Source organism: Lontra canadensis, unplaced genomic scaffold (genome assembly GCF_010015895.1).
Source record: "Lontra canadensis isolate GAN:19392208 unplaced genomic scaffold, GSC_riverotter_1.0 scaffold33, whole genome shotgun sequence".
NCBI lineage: Eukaryota > Metazoa > Chordata > Mammalia > Carnivora > Mustelidae > Lontra > Lontra canadensis.
The window spans coordinates 303,387-325,415 of NW_022631027.1; the positions used below are offsets into that span (position 1 = coordinate 303,387).

The 22,029-nt window shown below is 40.1% G+C and overlaps 1 protein-coding gene across 1 annotated transcript in view; it reads right to left on the reverse strand.

Moving 5' to 3' along the window:
• Positions 1-19,725, reverse strand: part of LOC116873440 (collagen alpha-1(XXIV) chain-like) — a gene marked incomplete at its 3' end in the record, with an annotated part of 316,096 nt that extends 296,371 nt beyond the window's left edge. The window contains exons 1-3 of the mRNA XM_032867266.1: positions 19,571-19,725; positions 18,978-19,108; positions 9,504-9,568 (exon numbers count right to left, since the gene is read on the reverse strand). Of these exons, the coding sequence (XP_032723157.1) occupies positions 9,504-9,568; positions 18,978-19,033 (121 nt within the window). The remainder of the gene's footprint in view (positions 1-9,503; positions 9,569-18,977; positions 19,109-19,570) is intronic.
• Between the last annotated feature and the right edge of the window lie 2,304 nt (positions 19,726-22,029).

The window sequence follows — 22,029 nt, forward strand, 5'->3', positions numbered from 1 at the left end:
CTTCCAAATTTCAAAACCCAAAGGCTTTTTCAGCATTACCAGTGTTCCTTCTCAAATGGCTTTTTGATACAGCCTCACCTTCTCTAACTCCACTCTAATCTAGGAGACCTTCTATAGCCAGCCCAGCTAGCCACACGTTACTCTCCTTCCCCGGTATCCATTCTCATTGGTATATGCTTCAGAATGAATCCTTCACCTTATGAAGCAGATTTGTGCATGTTCTGAAACCTGTCCCCACTGAGTCATTTAGCTATTATCTGTGCTTCCTTCTTGTACTTGCTCCCAGTCAGCTTCTGTCGTCCCCAGATCCTGTAGCACATGTTTTGTACAAGCATTCAAGATAAAGGACTTCAGGGTATGCGCCTCATCTTTAAGAAGTGTGTGGTTATGCTGGCATGTATATGCTTTTCTCAGGATATTTTAAGAGTTTGCAGGTTTCATCAGTCCCCTACTTTTGCTGAAAATGCAGTTTTCAAGGTTATTTATTATTTCATTCATCTCTTTTTTCATGTGATATCCAGAAATAGAAGTGGGAAGATAATATCTAATGGTTTCATGTTTATACTTAATGTCTACACCTATTTCACAGATGAAGAATCTGAGATCCAGAGAGATTACATAACCCGGTCAAGGTCATACAGCTAATAGTAGAAATGGATATGACTCCAATCATATAGTTTCAAAGTTTATAATCTTTGCCCCCCACACTGCCTCACAGCCATTCTCTTCTCTACATCACCTCACATATCCCTTGGCAAGCCTCGTTAATTAATCATAGCAGTTATTTCTTCCCACAGAATCTTGTAATTGGGAAATACTGTCTAGGTAGCCACCAGAGTTGGTATCTGAGTGGATATCTAAATATCTAAACTTTCAAATCTTAGTGTGAATATGTTTAGCAAGTGCTTTGAGCAGATATTGATAGAACAGTGAACTCTAAAGAATTAAAGGCACAGATGAGAGGGAGTGGGAAGAACAGAAGAAAGAAAGTCTTCTATCAGAGGACACACTCTTTATTGTTAATTTAAGTCTGACACTGGATATCACCAAACTGCAATTTAGAGGTTAAATTTAGATAATTGGTGATGTAGGAAACAAAGGCAAAGGAGAAATTGTTAAATTTCCTTACTACCTACAGCCCATCGACCAGTCCTTGTAACAGGCAGAGTGACTTTCCTCTAGGGACTCAACTGCCTCAATGTTAATACTTTGTTAAGGCTAAAAGGCAACCTTAGCCCAGTCCCCAGGATCCTGTAAGTCTACTTTAACATATAAAAATTCCTTTAGAAATTTCATTTATCTCTAAACCCCTCAAGATATGTGTTGACTATCATCGCCCAAGCATATGGCCCACTGATATACACCTGAAAGGTCTCATGACTAAGGTTGTATTAGATGGTAATAAATTACTTTTTCCCAACAATAGCTAGCCTCAAGGTCCTGGAAACCTTGCTCCCAAAATTCCTTACAGACTTATGCTATCTCTAACCCCCTCACAACTTGAAAGTATATAGTGGGCCACTCCTTATGATTCCAGGGCAGCTCTATCTGCCCAAGAGTCCTGTCCCCACGCATTCATAAAACCACCTTTTTGCATCAAAAAGATGTCTTAAGAGTTCTTTCTTGGTTGTCAGCCTTGAACCCTTATATCTTTTCTTACATCAATTGGTACCAATGAATACAGCAAGAAAAAACTAAGTTGTTTATAGTAAGTTACTTGTTTCATGAGGGACCCTAACCACAAAATCAATCTAGTTTGTGTCACTTTGGAAATCAGTTACTATTTAAAGAATACTGATTATCAAATAGGCACTTGAGGGCTTTGAATTCTTTTTCATTAAGAAATTTTTTTCCTTTAGAAATTTTTTTCTATAATTTTTTTAGTATATTTGGCACACAATGTTACATGAATTTCAAGTGTACAACCCAGTTATTCAATAATGTTATGCTATGCTCACCATAAGTGTAGCTCGCATCTGTCTCCATAGGATGCTATTACAATATCATTGACTATGTTCCCTGTGCTGTACCTTTTATCCCCATGACTTCATTCCATAACTGGAAGCCTATACCTCCCTCTCCCTTTCATCCATTTTGCCGATCCCCCCACGCTCCTTCCCTCTGGCAACCATCAGTTTGTTCTCTGTATTTATAACTCTGATTCTGCTTTTTGATTGTTTATTCATTTGTTTTGTTTTTCAGATTCACATGTGAGTGAAATCATATGGTATTTGTCTTTCTCAGTCTGATTTATTTCACCTGTCCTTTGTATTTTTTAAAAGAATTAAAAATAATAGCAGCATTCATTAATTCTATGTACCAAGCACTAGTCTCACAACTTTATTAAGCCACATAATGCTCACAATAACCCTATGAGGTAAGTACTACAGCTAACTCTATCTGACAGTCATAAAAACTAAGTCATAGACAGACAACTTTCCCAAGGTCACCCAAGGAGGAAATGTAGAGGCAGAATCTGAAAGCAGGCAGACTCAATCTCTCAGCATGGCAACTTTTTAAGAATGCATATATCACCTAACAGCAGAACTGATTTTATCTCTTTTACCCATTTGCTTCTTAAACAGAGAATAAATCACTGTGTCACCAAGGCAACCGGGCTTTGCACTTTTTACTGTAAACACCAAGCCTAATGACTTCACCCAAAACATGATTTCAATAACCACATATGCTGACTCACAAACCTCTCTTCAGGACTTGTATATCCAATTGCCTACTGAATTTATGCAGTAGAGATTAGATGTCCTGCAAACACTTCTAACTCAATATATTTTCCCACACATTTGTTCCTCTTACTTTAATGCCTCTCTTAGTGAAGAACCCCACTACCAAACCACCAGCCAGAGTAATATTTTTATAGTGTCAATTATATCATGCCAATGTCCTGAACAAAATCCTCCCATGGATTCCTGTTACAGAAAAATGCAATCCAAACTTTTTATATGGTGTATGAATCTATGTCATCAGCTCCCTTCTTATCTCTCTTGTCTCATCTCTTTTCATTTCTTCCCACCTTACTCTGTACCAGCCACACTGGTCTTTCCTTATTCCTTAAAACCACTAAACTCATTCTGAATTCGTGGCATTTACATTTATTGTTCTTTTTGCTTAGAATGCTCTAAACCTTTAGTTCATTCAGATCAAGGCTCAAATGTGACCTTTTCAGAGAGGCCTTCCCTGACAACAATACCTAAAATATAAAATTGTCCTCCTCCGTGCCCCAGTGACTCTCCAACATCTTACTATACTTTATTTCTTTTTCCTCACAGCGCAGAAAATGTAGGGGGAGTTATGTATAAATATATTTTATAACATACATATCACATCATATATATGTGTGTGTATATACACACACACTTGCCTATTGCCTTGCCCCCCAGTTGAAATGTAAGTCCATGAGGGTAGCACTTCATGTTTTACTGTTATATTCCAACATTTAGAATAACGACTAATACGAAGTAGGTCCAAAGTATTGCTTGAATGAATGAATTAATCAATCCAGCCATCTAACCCAAAAACCTGATAATCACCTTTAATACTTCCTTTCCACCCATTCTCCATAGATATTCAGTCACCAAGTCTCACACAAATCTTAGTTAATCTCCCTTTATCCTTAGATTATTTTCTTAGTCTCCTAATAGATTTCTCTGCCTCTTTTCGGACACCCTCATCCAATCTGTCATCCACACTGCTGCTGGAGAAACCTTTCTTTCTTTGTATAGAACAAAATGAACCTTTAGTTCATGACACCGCTTCCTATAATACATCAGTGTTTCTCAAAGCTTTCAGTGCAAAATTGAAACTTCTTATTTCAGCCCTCAGGCCCTTAGTGATCTAACTCCTGCCTGCATTCCCAGTCTCTTATCTCATGCCTTCCTAATGAGCTTTCCCCCTTTTTAATTTATGCTAAACATCAAAGGTGATCAAGCCCAAAAGATCAGAACAGGAAGATTTAGAATGTAGGAAAAAATGACTACTCTCAGCAAAATAATATACCAGAAATAAAAGAGAACCATCAAACAAGGAATGAAATACCCATGTTCTTTCAGCCTTATGGGTATCCTGTTTTAAAAAAATCTTTTTACCATTTTCCATCCCCTCTCTTTCTTTAAAGGATTATGACTTCATTTTAAAGTAATTTTTATGTTAAGATATTCCATGGAACTGTGTACGTCCAGGACACAGCTGATGAGATTGAGCAGATGTGCATATTTAAGATTATCCTTGTAATTGTGAGTGGTGTGGTGGCCTTATTGCAAACTGTCAAATTATGCAAGTAAATCATCGGAACCCCCCCATCTTGATCTCACTTTCCGCAGCCCTTCTTTTCTACCCTTTCCACTATGGCACCCAAAGTCCTCATGCTACTTGTGTAGTAAAAAATTAAACCCTGTCCAAAGAGCAGTCATACATTTGTCCTCAGCTCCTAGGAGGCACTTTCTAAGCCCTTGAGTATCTTGCCTGATAAAAATATCTTTGTTTATCCCAGGGTTGTAGACAACACCAGGTAGTCCAACAATGTGATTTATGATAAGGGTCCTGTGGTAACTCTTCAACCTCAAGAAGGACTGGAGACGGAGGTCAGCTACATGGGCAGTCCATCCTGTCTACATGACAGAGCCCCACTAAAGACTCTGCACAGGCCTAGGTTTCACTGGTTGGCAATAGTCTGTGCACACCATCACATATCATTGCTGGGAGAGTTGGCACTGACTCCACTGGAGAGGACAACCACAAGTTCTGTATGTGGGACTTTCCTAGACCCTAACCCATGTGTCTCTTCTGTGGGTTGATTTTAATCCATATTCTTTTGCTGTAATAAACTATAACTGTGAGTATAACAGATTTCACTGGGTTCCATAAATCCTTCTAACACATCGTTGAGACTGAAGGCTGTCTTGGAGACCCTCAAACTTGCAGTTGTGTTACAAGAAGTAAGCTTGGTCTTGCTGACTGCCCCCTAGTTTACACTAGCTCTTACACATTTTTCCTTCACTGTATCTACTCACTCCATGGCATTCTCCACTCTCATTTTTTTTCTTCCACTTTTCTTAAATTTCTTGCCATATCAAAATGTATCTATTTAAAAAAAATCCCATTCTTTCAGAGCCCTGCTAAGTATACCCCTTCATGCCAAATTTACTCATCTTGTAAGACTCAGTTTGAGTGTTACCTCCTCTCTCTGTAAGCCTTCAGTGTAATTTTTGTTTGTTGTTGTTTTGCTATGCACTGAAGACAAACAGATCATACTCCATTTGCTAATAAATCAGTCTTTGAAGGCTACAGGGCTGATGCTGAGGTGTAGGCACAGACACTCCAACCTTGATTGCCTTTCATGTGAAACTTGTATAATAAGCACCATTGATTCTATCATCATTAGTTAGAAGAAAATAAAGAGGGCAAGAGGGAAGAAGAGAGGAAAATGGAAAGAGATAGAAAGTAGGAAGAGGTAGAAAGAATAGGAAAGGGGGGAGGAAAAAGGAGAAACTGAGTCTCAGTAGATGATAAAATTATGACTCATACCCTAGTATTTGACTTTAAATCCAGTGACTAGATAATTAACTCTATGGTGAAATGTACTATATACCTAAAGAAATAGAGATGGGAGAGCTAATGATTATACTTGCTTTATAAGTTTTGTAAGCACTTCTTTTCACAAGAGAGCCAAAGAAAACAAAATATTGTCAATATTCAACAATATTCTATCATAAATTAGAGGAACAATAGAAATACTGTGTGTGCCCTCAAAAATGTAAGGATTCTTACATTTCTTAGTAAGTGGCAGTTTAAAAGAATTAAAAGTTATCAACTTTTAGATAAAAGGTAAAGAGTAATATCACTTAACAAGTATAATAAATTAGAATGCTAACTCATTAAATAACTAATATAATATAGCACTTAATTTAATAAATTCTCACTGTTTAAAATTTTCATATATCTGAGTCAGCCAAATATCCAAGCTATATTCTTTCTAGTTTGTAGAAATGAAAAAATTAAATCATTTTTTAAAATAAAATCACAAAGGGGTGCCTGGGTGGCTCAGTCGGTTAAGCATCTGCCTTCAGCTCAGGTCATGATCCTGGAGTCCTGGGAAGGAGTCTTGTATCAGGCTCTCCACTCAGCAGAGAGTCTGCTTCTCCCTCTGACTCCCCCCACTTCTTGTGCTCTCTCTCACTCTCTCTCAGATAAGTAAATAAAATCTCTTTTAAATAAGTAAGTAAATAAAATCACAAAGTTATAAATAAGAAAAACTGTATAAGCCTTAATATACTTTACTTTGCCCATTTACCCAAATTGACTAAATGAACCAGATAAATTGTCCAATATCTACTCTCTACTGTTCTATACAGCCTCAGCCAAACAGTGCTAGAATCAATACTCGAATACAAGCTGACTTGCTTCCAGCTCACACAGTTAAGGAACTAAAGGAAGTTGCTTAAATTCAACTATTTCAGTTTTTCAACATTATGAGTACATGGGAAAAGAGAAGGATCCTGAGTGTTCTTTTTAAAAAAATTATTTTTGTCTTCATCATATAACAGGGAAGCACTAAACACTTGACATGTATTACCTCATTTTACCCACACAACAACCCTATGTAGTAAGAACTATTGTTATCTTCACTTTAGAGTTGCTGAAAATGAAGCTCAGAGTATTTAAGGGCCTTGCCCCAGATCACACAGCTAGTAAGCACCGGCACCTGGCTTTGGGCTCTAGAACACCTGTGCTTTATTTAGCACCGCTGTCATACTGGGTATGTGTGATTTTAAAGTATCCTACTGTGAATAACACATCTATTATGGATAAATAGATAAAAACAAACTTGTGCTTAAAATGAGAAATGAAGTTTTAACCTATGTGTAAAGATTTGGGTTAAGTGTCCATAAGGGGTTTTGGCAGAAAATCCTTAGAGTAACTACAGGTAGAATGAGCTGATTCTTTGTTAACAATAAACACATTTTGGATTCATGTCCATAGGAAATACTCTTTTTGGAAATAGCACTCTACACACAGCGATTGCTATAAATGTGGCTTTCACACGCAGGGACCATGAACCTGAGAATGTTGTGCATGTTGAGGATTCGCTACACAGCTGGCATGGTGTACATTAGCCTGAAGAGGGAGTGCAGCTTGGTCCATCTCTGGAGGCAGCCCACCCACCCAGACTGAGCAATAAGGAAAGCAGACTTTATCAGATAGGAAAAGGGATCTATCTTGGTCAAGTCCTCAGAAAAGTCAGCCTTAAATAAATTTTTCCTTGAAACAGAATCATGTATTCAATAGGTTATACTTGGTTGTAAAACAAATGGAAAACTTAGAAGTTTTTATTTATTTATCTGAGAGAGCAAGCTTGTGCACATGAGTCTGGAGAGGGGCAGAGGAAGAGGGAGAAGCAGACTCCCCACTGAGCAGGGAGCTCCAGGTGGGACTTGATTCCAGGACCCCGGGATAATGACCTGAGCCGAAGGCAGACACCCAATGACCGAGCCACCCAGGCATCCCGGAAATCAAAGAGCTTTTAAAAAGAGTTTTCTTTTTGTTAAGAACTCACAAGAAAATGTTACAGTTACAGGAAAACTAAAGATTGTGATGTTCACTCTGAAATAAAGGAGCATATTTTGTATTCTATAAATGAAATCTTAAGACTGAAAGATATTATTTCCTTCATTGGTTCTGAATTTACAAAAAAATCTATTCAAAAATACTCAGTTTTCCTTATATCTTTCTTTGCCTGGGTTTTTAATATCTTGATAATGCTACCTTTTGAAATTATTAAACTCATGACACCAGCAGATGACAACTGTGAAGCCAGAAGATGTGTAGTGGAAAGAGGTTTGTTGTGAGAGATGGGCAGGCCTGGATTCAAGTCCCAGCTGTACAAGCCTGAGCAAACCCCCTTCTGTGAGCCTCAGTTTCTTCACCTATAATCCCTATCCTGCAGGCTCATTATGAATATTAGAATAATAGATGTAAAGGGCTAGGCAAGGTCAATCCACAAAATATATGTGTAATTAATAATGATGGGTTCTCTTCTTTTTGCTCTTCTCTGTGGTCCAAGAGGCTCAATTTTAAAGAATTTGTAGACTTTGCAATCAATATACCTGCGTTCAAATCTTGGTTCTTCCATTTATTTGCCTGTAACCCTGGGGTAGTTACTTATTCTTCTTAATCTTGGTGTCACCAATTCTATCATGGGCATAGTCATAAAAATCCTGTGATGAAGTAGTGGTAAATATATATTCTGTACACATGGGGCTGGCACACATTAAGTTCTCAGAAGGTATAAGTAATAACAGTGTACTAACAGTGAACCAAAAGATAGTTTCTCTCCTCTTCATGGGTAATCAAAGCAAAATAAAGTAGCAGAAATGACTTGGTCAAGAATAGAATTTCATGAAGTTATACGTGACATGTGACCTAATGTAACCATTTCCCCATAAAACAGAAAATGCCTTCCAAGATATCTTTTAATTCACCTACGTGCTACTTGACAGTATACTTCTCTGTCTACTTGTCAGTTTGGTCAGTCAGATAGAGCACCACCCCTTCCTTTGCACACCCTCCCTCTACCTATGTATATTTCATTTACTTCACTCTTTCTTACTGTTGTTTAGTTGATTGGCCAAATTGACAAGTGGCTTGTGGAACTGATCACTGAACTGAAATGATGGTTTTGTCAGAATGAATAATTTGGCAGCCCTGGTGATGTGAAACAGAGGAGTAATAGTAATAATAATAATAATAATAATAATAAATAAAATAGGGCCATGGTGATACTCTCTGTAGATCCAGCAGAGTTCCCAGGTTTTTCTCTTTGACTTTGGCTTTTTATTTTTAACCTTTGACAAAGGCACTTGTTTTTACACTTTGAGGCCAGAAACATTGTCTTATTTTTATTTCCATTTCTGGCAACTAGGACATTATATGGCAAATAGAAGATACCTTTTAAAATGCTGTTTAATAATTATATTAATCTGAACGTACATAGATTCCTGAAACGCTATCACCATACTACTAGAGCAACTGGCCAGCAGGCAAAAACAAAACACTGAACTATTCTCTAAACCTCTCCATTTGAATTAAATAAAATCCCAAACCCACTGGTAGGCAAACTGCATTTTGTTTCTTAATGACATAAATCTAGATGGAATATGCTTGTGTTGTTTCAAGAAGTGCAAAGGTAACTCAGTCACAGTTTGCCACCCCCAAGAACTCCCACTTCAAATGAAGTCACAAGCAAAGCCTTTTCACTATACAAAACTTCCCTTTTATAGAGAGTTCGCTTAAAAATGTAAGTAATTTCTTAAAGGTCATATTTCCCCCCAAAATTGGTTTCTTCACCCTTACATTCTCATTGTACTGGGTAGAAGTTTTTATTGTTTAATGTTGAATTTAAGCTTCTGATGATTTTGAAAACATATACTTTTGCTGTTTGGAAGGAGAATTTTTATATAAGCAAAGAAGTAACAAGGTAACTTTCTTACCTTGTTCTTGTGCATGAACAGCACCCGCTGCCACACATAGCACAATAAAATGGAGAAGCAGTTTCCTAAAAAAAAAAAAAAGGAAAATTTTAGTGGATATTTACAACCTATAAATCATATAAAATCCCAAATGAACTCCAGTACAAGATTAAGAAATGAGGTATCATTTTTCAAAAGATTTTTTTTATTTATCTGAGAGAGAGAACATGAGTTGGTAGGTCAGGAGAAGCAGCTCCACCCCAAGACCCTGGGATCATGATCTGAGCCAAACGCAGACACTTAACCAACTGAGCTGCTCAGGCATCCCAAGAAATAAGCTATCATTTTAATTTACACAGTATTTTAATACTCATAATGGTTAAAAGCAAGGGCTCTGAATTTAAGTTCCAGCTTTGTCACTTAGTGTATGACTTGAGAACACTTTTTATCACCACTGTGTTTCCTCATCTGTTCAACCTATCTCATAAACTTTTTCAAAGATTAACTGAAAAATTTCATGTAAGGCACACAAACCAGTACCTGGCACAAAGGAAGCACTCAACAAACATGACTCATATAAATGATATTATGATGATGATGACTACATATTACATCAAAGCATCATACATGCAATTTTATACAAAGTAATATAAGTTTACACAAAGTAACAGAACTTATAGTCACTTAACTATAGCGGTTATAAATCGTGGAACCAGTGATTTTTTTAAATGAATGTTTATATGGGAAAGCCATTTGATTATCATATGAAAGCCATTTGAATATCACTTGTACTAGATTCATGATGTTTGGGTTCTGAAAATAACAATGGCCTGTATATATCAACATCGAACATTTTGATTTGCAATAATTGTGAGCATGATACTCAATCATTGCATATCAAAATGTTCATTCATACTGATTAGCTGATTACAAATATTTCATGATTTTGTTTTAGTATAGCCAAACTTTTGATAGATTTTATTGAGTAGCCTTCATAATTGGTTATATCTACCTCTCAAGTAAAAACCATAGAGATAATTTCAAAAAGTAATGCTAAGCTTGCTGAAAACAATAGCTGATCACCTAATTCTGTTTTTTATTTGTTTTTTATTCTAACTCAGGGACTTCCTAAATGACATTTCTGTAAAATGCAGTTCTGTAAGGAGTGATTACAAAGCCCTCTGACAAATAATTTTTCTTTTTATTAAGTTCCTGGTGTGCTGACAGTAATTGGTACATTCCCTGTTTATTACCAACGATAAATATGTTTTTATCTTTTCAACTAGTATAAGTAGCATGTTAATATAACAATGATAATCTTTTACAAAATGAGCCAACAATATGTAATTATACTCTTCTTGGTACAATGGAACTATCACTTATATTAAAATGGCCTTAGCCATATTTTAGTGGGTGAAAAATGTATATGGTCATACTCAGTACAGAGCACAACTTTTATAAGACAAAGATTTGCTAGAATACTTAAAAATGTTATCAATTCTATAATTTAACCAACTGAACAATTACAGAAATTTCAACTGATCTGGGCAAGCGAATAGCTGACCCATATGTGTTAATAAAGCATATAAAAGATTCCTATGTGTGGTGTCATCCATTTAAAACAATAGTTCTTAAATGTTAATTTGCTAAAAGAATCACCTGAGATGCTTGTGAAAAATGTAGATTCTGGGCTTGCCTCAGAGATTATTATCCATAAATTTGGAGTGAATCCTCAGTTTGTACACGTCTTTAACTAGGTGATTCTAACAAGGATTGTGCATATATCAAACTCTGAGAAACAGCAATTTAGAACATTTACTAATTATAGTTACATTGTACTTAAAATACACGAATATTATTTTGCTCAAATCACAGACATCTAATTACATGAGATAAGATTATTTGACCCTTGGAGGGGATTGCTGTTTTTTGTTTGTTTTTGTTTTTATCTTTTTCTCTTGCTCTAGATCAGTGGTTTCAAACTTCACCATGCAGCAGAATTACCTGGAGGCCTCCTTAAAGATCATTGGGCTCCACCCTGAGAGGCTCTGACTCACCAGGTCTGGGGTGAGGTTTGAGGACTTGCATGGACAGCAAGTCCCCAGGCAATGCTGATGCAGTGAATCTGGGGTTGACGCTATGAGGACTACAGGAACAGATGATGCTCAAGGGATGATGAAGGGCCTACATGTTTTGAATCTGGTTTTTACCTTCCACTGCACAGTGGAATCACCTGGGGAGTCTTAGAAACTACTAATACTTGGACTTTCCCTCTCCACCCGTTCCCCCAGAGATTCTGATTTTAATTTGTCTGTGGTACAGGGATTCTTAAACACTCCCCCCGGTGATTCTACTGTGCAAGTTGAGGACCTCTGTGTGAGATTAAAATGATAACTCAAGGTTCTCCAAGATGGATCCCAAAGTGATCTAGAGTTTGAGTAAAAAGAGGCTCTCTTCCTTTCAACTTTATATTTTCAACAAATAACTGGCAGGATACATACACTAGTGAGACTAAAAAATAGCTCAGGATTGCAATCACTGAAGGAGAGTACAGCAGATTATGCTGTTTTAGCAGTAAATGGGATGTGAAAGGAATCATGTCTCATCTGCCCAAGGTAACCTGGCTCACTCAGAGTTTAGAAATAACCCAACAGGCACTCCTCTATTCAGAGGAAGCTAACTAATCAAGAGTACAAAAACCAGCAGTATTCATTTAGCAATTCAGCCAACTCATAGACTTCCCCCAATGACCCCAGGGGAGAAAAATAAAAAATAAAGTTCTTTCTAGACATGTTAACAAGTCCATTCCTGGTGTAAGGCAGGAAAACCTGAACACATCAAACATCACCCCTTAGCCAGGTGATCTTAGGGGATTATGACAAATCAGTTGAGCCATACCTTATGTAAGTGTACCTAAGTATTAAAACCGATGACTAATAGAGAAGTAGAGACTGATGACTAGACAAAGACTTTTTCCTCTTTTTCTAATTACATCCCAAACTAACAGCCACCTAAGGAAGAGCATATGGATATCCATATCCATAGCAATATGGATTCCATTACACCTACCTCCCCTCCCCTGAAGCTACAGCCGTATCGCATTATACTGTATTTCCTGGAGAGAGCTTATAAGTGTCTTAAAGGCCATTCTCATCTCCACCTGTCAGAATCTTAAATATTACCAAAGCCTAATTTGAATAACATCTGCTCCATGAAGTTTCCATCATCTCTAAAGATGCCTGGATCTTTCCCTCCTCTCTGTACTCTAATGCTTTAATTGTAACTTTATTATATCCCATATATGTTGTACCTTTTAGGATTAATTAGTAAGTAAATAGCTGAACAAGAAATAGGTCTTCACCTTTTATCTATTGCTTACATGAAATTGACAATTAATAAACATTTTAAACCAAGGGAACCACCCAGGCATCCCTTTAAAAAAAAAAAAAAGATTTTATTTGTCAGAGAGAGAGAACACAACTGGGGGGCAGGGAGTAGGCTCCCCACTTAGCAAGGAGCCTCATGTACAACTCGATTCCAGGACCCAAGCTAGGAAAAGGAGTACTGTTACTCCTTTCCATTTAAAAAAAATGTTTATTAAACAGTCGGTTGAGTGTCTGCTAAAAGGAGTAAAGGTAACATCGCCCGATGACTGAGGAATTCAATTTTCCCGTATGGATCTAATTCTTTTAACACTTGGGAAAAGTAAAGTAAAATAAATAAGAGTACTTTCATTTGGCTGTCCAAAGAGAGAAAGAAGAATATTTAAAAATATCTGCTACAATAGGCTAAGTGGAAAGGCTTCTTCTTCTTTTTTTTTTTTTTTCATTGTGACTGTTTTTCTCATTTCTGAAGTGGGAACACAGAGAAGACATCATGCTTAATTGACATACTCAGTTAAAGAGCCAAACTCCATCACTGTATGAAATGGATGTCTAATGAATCCAAGCTTTCTGGAAAATGTCTAGTTGGGCTGGACCTGTTTATTTCTTTGGTTTTGCCCCCCTCCCATGATATCACATTTACTATGCATTCACTTAATGAAGAAAAAATGTCCCATTTCCACATTAGCAGTAGACGGAGTTCTCAAGGGCATCCGCTGAACCAGGAATGCATTTAATGTTAAGACAGGCAGGAGTCGTTGAATAAATTAAAATAAAAACTACATTAGGTCGGAGAGAAAACAGTGTTGTAAACAAGAAAGTAAAACTAGACTGAGAGTCAAAAGACTAAACCTGGTTCTATTTCTCACTTACTGTGTGACGTTGGGCAATTCACTTCAATGTTCTGAGTCTCGGCTGACTCATCTATCATGGGATAAGATACTATAAATTTCATATTTTGCATTCTAAATATAAAACCCTAGAATTCTGTTAGTATACTAGCATTAAAAGACAAAGATCAAATTATTTAGCAAGATGTTCCATAAATCACTATATATAATAGACACGATGTTTAACCACAAATCTGGAAAGGTCTTCCTGAAGTTCTGGCCAATACTCTTTTAATTACGTCATGTAAAATTGTCTACTAAGTTTGCTCATTTGTTCACATATTTACTTTCACAAAAAGTCTAATTGGTATTTAAATATGACTATTTTTCAAATATTCAAAGCATGTCTGCTTTTGGTCACTTTTCTGTATGTCTGAACTATATGTCACTAACAGAATCTAACAGAAGTACATAGATTCAGACATTTCACAAAATCAGACCAGATCTAAAAGAAATCAACAATATGGTAACAGTCAATAAAAGTTCAAAAACATAACCCATGATATTAATATGTGAAGAACTCTAGGAAAATATGAAATATTTCTGTGTGTCTGGTCTGCTAGCCACATTTTCAGTATGACAGAAGCCACAATCAAAACATAACCAGACATGTGAGAGGTGAAGGCCTGGAGGGGATCAGACAGGAAATGGATATCCAAAGACAAAATATTTAAGGAACTAATATCCATCCCAGGCATCTTCCCTAAATAATTCTCAGAGCTATTCAACTTTCTCTTTATCTGAAGGGTTTAAGTTACTTTAAGAGAATCCCAGGCATCTTTTTGTTTAGGGCCCCCCGGAGACTCTCACGTCTTGTGTCTGTAGGCTACCGAAGCTCGTTCCAACATAGACTCAAGTTACAATTTTAAGAAGGACTTGTGAAATCTTGTGACTAGGGAATTTTTTGTGTGTATGAGTTGCTTATTTTAATTTAAACCATTTGGGAAAGGCAAAATGATCTGAAAACCATACATGTGATATCTATCAATAATTTCAACAATTACCATTATACTACATTTACAAGCCAAAAACTCCTTTAAGTTATGACAACTTTACAGATTTTGCTCTTTACTAGATGCAAAGATCCAGAAATAGTAAGATTTTTGTCCTTTGTTGACCAAATAATTGAAGATCAGTTCTCATCCCAGCAGTGGGGTTAAAGTTGAATGATTCAGGGAGTGAAGTGTTGTCACTAACTTGTATACAATGAATTTCTGAGATTACCAATTCAGCTCAGTAGGTACTTGTATAAGTAACACAGTGTGAAAGATACTAGAATTTTTGGTTAAATTTCAAGCAAACAGGCAATTCATGAAGTACAAGGGAAATAAATGCTTAGAAACGTCAAGTAATCAAAATGCCTAGAATCCAGTCAGTAACAGGGAAGAAAAATAACTCAGCTAGTCCATCCTCATAATACCCCAGAGAGTGTTAAAATGATTGCTGCCTACCCTCACAAACTTCCTTGCCCACACTCATGTTAACTAAAGTTTTTTAAATGAATGAGTCAATATTCAGTTAGCAAGACTATCAGGTGGTCTTGAGTTTCAATAAACATATAACTTTTCTAGCATCTTCGACATGCTCACTGATCCCAAGATCAAGAAGTCAGGTCATCCTAACCTCCTTTTATTTAGCTGAGAAAGTAATCCGGTTTAAAGACCTTTCAGAATCCGGTCTCTGGTCTCCAGATCCAGCTCCAGTCACTCCTCATCTAGAAAGCGTGGTCTACAACCAACTTTTCACTTCTTCCAGGCCCTCAAATGAACTGTGCTATCTCGCCTCTCAGCCTTTTACTGCTCTGTATGGAAAGTTCCATGCCTTTTCCAATTAGGTCTCAGTGAGGATTTCATTTCCTCTGGTCAGCCTTGCTTTCCAGGATTACTCTTCCGTATCTACCCCACCTACCCAGAACTTCTAGGTGTCCTCCTCTCTCATTTTTGTATACCTGGTTGTTCATTTTCTGTTTCCTATACTAACCTGAGCACATTGGGAAGGCAGCAGTTGTGTTTCTGTCTTGCTCCACCACTGTATCCTCTCTGCTTAGAGCCATGCTGGGCACATAGTTGGGGCTCAGAAAACATTTGTTGAATAAATGAGTGAATGACTGAGTGAATGACTGTCAGAATAACGTTAGCCTTTTAGGAGGATGAAAATGAAATGGTCTTTACCTCACTTCTTGCTCAGAGTTACAAATTCTAAAATAACTCATAGTTGCAACACATGGCATGGAAACTAGCTATTTTAATTTCCATAATAAAATTTATATTTTTCTCCTGCCACTTCACAGATTACCAAGCAGAATGTCTAAGCAACACTCAAAGCTACTTTCATAAGTTACAATCCCTCTCCTTGAGACATCAGCTTATTTTATACAACTACTTAAAAACAAACATAACTAAGCAACTTTAAAGAATGGAGTTTTATGCCAACTAGGAAATAGATGTTTATATCCAAAACTACCCCCCAACCCCAACACACCTTGGTTATAGAAACCCTTTAATTACAATAATAGCCTTCCTGGGGGACTTTCTGATACTGTGAAATCATTGTATCTAACACTGACTTCTGGTTTTAATTTCCTTTTATTACTACCACAAATTCACATTAGGTAATTCACTTAAAAGCTAGCCCCATGAAATAAAATGTTTTTAAGGATCCAGTTTTAAAACTGCAAATGTTTTTGGGTGAGTAATCAGAATTGTGATTTTAAAAAAAACTGCTCCTGTTTTTACAAAAAACGTCACCACAAAAGGATGGCGGGAAATTAAAACCTCAAGGATTTCATTAGAAACTCTAAGGTGTAATTCAATGGCTGACATTATCATCAGCTCATCAGCTGCTTCTACCAAGTCCCCTCGCTATAGGGTTGGTAGTGGTTTTTTTTATTTTTTTAAGTTTTTTTTTTTTAAGATTTTATTTATTTATTTGACAGAACACAAGAAGGGGTGGGGGGGGGCGGGGAGCAAAGGTAAAGGCAGAAAGATAAGCAGACTCCCAGTGGAGCAGGGAGCCCAGTGCCCAGCTGGATCCCAAGACCCTGAGATCACGACCTGAGCCAAAGGCAGAGGCTTAACCAACTGAGCCACCCAAGGCACCCGATAATTCTTTATGGAAATTGGATTTTTTTGAGAAACAATTTTGTCAAATTAGTCAGTAACTACTCTTTCCCCTACTTGGCATGTGTACGGTTGGAGCTATGAGGGGGTGCAATCTGATGTAACCTTGAATTACCCTTAATTCTCTGCAGCCCATCCCCACTGCCAACTGTAGTGGAGCAAACTCGACGACTTCACGTCAAAGGAGGCTGCAGGTTTCCTCACGGAGAGACCTTCTAGACCAGTGCCTTCAACCCCAATTCTCTCAGCAAAGGTTCCTTTCCCGTTCCACGTAGTCTTATTTTTCCTCAGTTCCTTCGTGTAATCCATTCTGTTTGGTTTCTCAGCCTCCCTCCCCCCAATCATCTGGACCCAATTTACAAACCCCAAACTGCCCAAAAATTTACGCAGGGCCTTTTCTGGGAGCGTCTGGAAGGGAAGTGTAAGCAAAACAAGACAGAGGCCAGGAGCAGAGAAGATCTGCTTTAATCCGAGAAGTTGGTTACCACTACCAACCCCGCGGATGTCTGGGCAACGGCGCAGGCCTTGCTGGGTGGCCAAGGGAAAGCCCTCTGGGTAGGTGCTGGCCGGGAAGGCAACAGGCACACAGGAATGAACGCGGAGGTTGCGGGCCGGCCAAGAGTTGGCCGACCTCACCCAGCTTCTCCTCTTGGCTGGACCTCCGGGGGCCCGACGCTCATGCCACCATTCCACCGACTCGGATCAGCGGAAACATGAGCGGGGTCCCCAAGGATCGGCTGCGCAGGGAGCCCGGCTTTCCGACCGGGTCCACGCTGAGGGGCTTTTATTGAGAAATGTGGCGGGAAACCTGCCTGGGAAGCCGGTGCGACCCGCGGGAGTCGCGCTGGGGAAATTAACCGGCATTGGGTGAGCTCTTCCGGGATCCGGGTCTCCCCGGTCGCCGGCCCCTGGCCCCAAGCACGGGATCGCTAGCTTTCCTCCGCACTGACTAATCCGGCTTCGGGCGCGTGGGGAGGAGCGTCCTCCTCAGCCGGGAAGCCCAGCTGTCGGAACTCACAGGGGTCAGAGCAGACAGCGCGCGAGCCCCAGCCTGCATGCTGCTGGGAAGCACATGTGCACACAAACAGTGCCACAAGGCGGTCTCTCCCGCGCCCCGCCTCCCTCCGCCTGCCCTCAGCGGGCACCGGCAGGTCTACCCCTTACCCTCACCAATTCTCCCAAGGGACAGCTTCGGGGCAGAAAATGACCCGAGCCTCTTTTGGTTCCTCCGGCTCCAGGGGCCAGAAGCAAACTTCCAAAACCCACTGACCTCTTCCACGGGGAGCAGGGCAGCCAGCCAAGGCACGCACTCCCCTCCACGCTGTTTTCCCAGTGAGGGAGGGAGCAGGAGCTGGTACAGCGCCCAAAGAGGAGGTGGGGTGCCAGTCCGGGCCTGCGCGAACACACTGCAGGAGGAGCAGCCCCGCCCCCGCGTCCAGCCCCTTCCCCAGTGACAGGCCAAGGAAGCAGGACGCTGCCTCGGCCCCAGATGGGCAGCACGTGTGTTGGCCTCCTAACGACAAGAGCCGATTGCCTCCGAGGCTAGCCGCGCCCCGATGCCCGAGCTTTTGCGGGTACCCTCTCCTCCAGTCCAGCAACCGCGGCCCACATCTGTGCCCCGCGGTCCAGGCTCCGCGCACACAGCCCAGAGGACCGCCGGCGCCCGGGCAGTCCCCAAGCTGGACGCCCGGAGAAGAACCGCGGGATAGCAGAACCTCAGCCAGGGCCCTGAGAAAGGAGAAGGAAAGGAAGGCGCGAGGGCGGCGGGAGCCGGAGCTCCAGCCGCGTCCGATCTGAGCTCCGGGAGTCGCGGGAACCGCGGCCGCCGGCACCGGGACGCGAGCCAGCGAGCTTTCCCTCCCCAGCCGCAGGACCTCTTTAGCATGAACTTTCTGAGAGATCCGCTGGCAGGAGGCTTCCTTTCAAACACGGTATTTTACAAATTGAGGAGACAAGAGGAGGATGTCACGGCTGCTCGCCGGCTCCCAACTTCGAAAAGTGCCAAGGAGCGGGGGAGCACAGATCTCCAACCCGCCCAGAGGGTCTGGAGGATGGGGAGAGGGGTGGGTCTAACCTTAGCCTCCGGGCGAGTGGGCTACTTACGTTTTTGCCGTGTGGGAGACCTTTCCACGCCTTGTCCTGTGGGCTCCTAAATGCATTTGTATGCATTTGTCCCTGCAGCGAAGCGCTAACGGAAAACAGAAGGCAACTCCGAACTGCTAAGGGTGCAGGTACTGGCCATGAAAAAGGAAGAAGAAGAAAAAAAAAAAAAAAAAAAAACATGAAAACGATGCTCCAAAATCGCAACAACAACAACAACAACAACAAAAAGGGAGGAGAGAAATAGGAAGGGGAAAGAAATAGCACCCAAAGGATAGATCAATCAGCTAGGCTTAGCTCCCTAGCTCGGTAACGGACGAGCCCGGGGGGAGCGCTCCCCTGGGAGGGCGGGCGAGGAGCAAGACCTCACTGGCAGGCGGCGGGGCGCCGGCAGCAGCTGGAACTCCGCCGCGAGCGCAGCCCTCGAGTTCACTTGCGGTTCAAAGGCGACTCTGTGACTTCAGTGGAGTCCTCTGCTTTGGGGCTGGGAGGAGAGAGGGCTGGGGGAGGGAAGGAGATGAAGGGGGTGTGTGTGTTGGGGGGGAAGTCCTTGGAAACACCCCGCGCCTGAACATTTGTCAGACAAGCACACACACCCACTTCGGAAATCTGGTCGGTGAGAGGGGGCCGGTGGCAACTTCAGGCGTTCAGCGTTGACTGCCGCCGGCTGCTTCCCCTGGAAGAAGAGCCCAGCAAATCCGGCCGGTGTTAAATTTCACCGCTCACTGACTTGCAATGACATCACCAAACACAGTGCACACCTCCCCCTCCGCCCCGCAACCTACCCCCAACCCGCGCGGGACTCCCGTGCTCGGGTCGGTGAAGCCCCGGGCCCGCCGCGCCTGGGGAGCGCCTGCAGCCGCCCCGGCGACGCCCGCACACTCTCGCTTCCCACGCCACCCTCCTCGCTGTCCCCGAAGCTCGTAGGTGACCAGTATCTTTCCTCCGTCCCTTTTTCAGCAGTCCCCAGTGTGATGTTTTCCTCTTACATGTCCCCTATCCCGTCTTCTTCTCTGTCCTCCTCACGCATGCCCCTCTGAAATCCTATTCGGCGCAGCCCTTCATTCTCCACCTTCGTGCATTCTTTGCAGTAATGCTCGTGGGCTAAGTCATATTATAAACAGACTGCGACGGTTCTCATTGCTACCTTTCCTTCCCTTCACTCTTGCCTTTCAGTCTGCCCCATGTACTACTTTTCTGCTGATTTTTCTATCATGTAATCCACTTATCTGCTTTCTGCCCTTTCCTAGCTTATAAACACGGATTCATGATCTGCATTTATGCATCTAGAACATGCTAACAGACCATGGTCTTTCCGATTTGAATACCTTCTCCAATTTTTGTTAACTTTTTTTTTTTTTTTTTTTTTTTAACATAAGCCTCCATACCCGCACAGCCTTTTCACAGCCTGTCCACCTTCCAAGTTTTGGGGACTTAAAAAAAAGTTAACCTTCTGATTTTACCTTTTTATTAATAAGACTGGAAATTCCAGGAGGCTAGGGATCTGTTATCTTGCTCACTGCTATATCTTCAGCACCTAAAATACTACTTAGCATGTTTGTTTAACCAGTGACTGTTGTACACCATTGAATATCATTTCTCTAACAAGTTTTCCTGGCCTTTTCTGTGAGCTATCTCTAGCTAATGATCCCTCTACATGCTGAAAAGCATCCCAGAGTATGCACATATTATAAAAGTTAAAGAAATGGTATTGATGAAGAGAAATGATTGATGCAAACTTTGGAATTTTAGGAATCATTTCCCAAAAAACTGAGGGATTTTTCCTTCTCCAGGAATATAGAATTTAATTCCTCTTCCTTTCCCTCAATTTTTCAACTATTTATTTTGAAATAATTTTGAAATAAATGTACATATAAGTTCCAAAAATAGTAAAGAGTTCCTTTCTACCCTTCACTTACTTCCTCTAATACTGATATCTTAAATAACAGCAATATGATGATCAAAACCAGGAAATTAACACTGATACAATACCATTAACTAATCAATAGCTCTTACTCAAATTTTGTCAGTTTTCCAAAATATCCTTTGTCTAGTATTTAATTCAGGATCTTATACTGTGTTTAGTTAATTAATTAACAGAGAGATTCAACTGTTAGATCTCCTGAGTTTCCTCCCATCTGTGGAAGTTCCTGTCTTTTGTCTTTCATGACTTGAAACCTTTTGAAGAGCTCTCATTCATCATTTGGTAGAAGGTCTCTCAATCTGGGTTTGTGTGATGTGTTCTCATGATTAGGTTCAGGTTATGTATTTTTGACATAAATACTACTGAAGTGATGTCTCTTTCTCAGGGCATCATATTGGGTATATATAATGTTGAAATATCTTATTACTAGTACTGTTATCTTTGATCACTTAATCAAGGTGCTACCTGCCAGATCTAACTACTGTAAAACCCTTCCCACCCCTTGATTTTTGTAACAAACAGCCACAGCTTTTTGGAATTCTTCTAGAAATCCGGGGCTGAGGGGAGATAGCCATTCTTTAACAGTCTTAAACTACAGTTTTTCTATTTTTGGATTAGCAGTCAACTAAAGAAAGACAGGTAATTTGGTGAGTAGAAAGAATAGGTAAGAATTAAGCAGTAACTCACCTAATCTCTCTCTCCAGTTTCCCATCAAATCATTAAGGATTAAAAACATTTTTTTTCTTTTGAGTGTGAGTATTTGAATGCTGTATGAAATTGAATTATCATTAAAATATATCTCAGGTTCTTTGACTATAAGAAGAGAATAGTTGCTCATTATAGTTAATAGAGCTCTTATCATGCAGAAGATTTCAAAGTATATACACAGCCTCAAAGAGAGTACTTGTGTTTATAGGAGCAGAGGCATTTGCCCAGTTAAAAATAAACAGTGTAAGGTTTAAATGCTATAGACTTTTAGGATGGTGGAGATTCACATAGATCAAATTAATCAAGACAGAGACCTTGGGACTTAGCTGGGCCTTGAAAAGTAAAGAGGATTTACATAGGTGGAGCAGAAACAGACAACGTGCTTGGAAATGGAGAATAGGAGATTGAAAACAATGGGGAAAA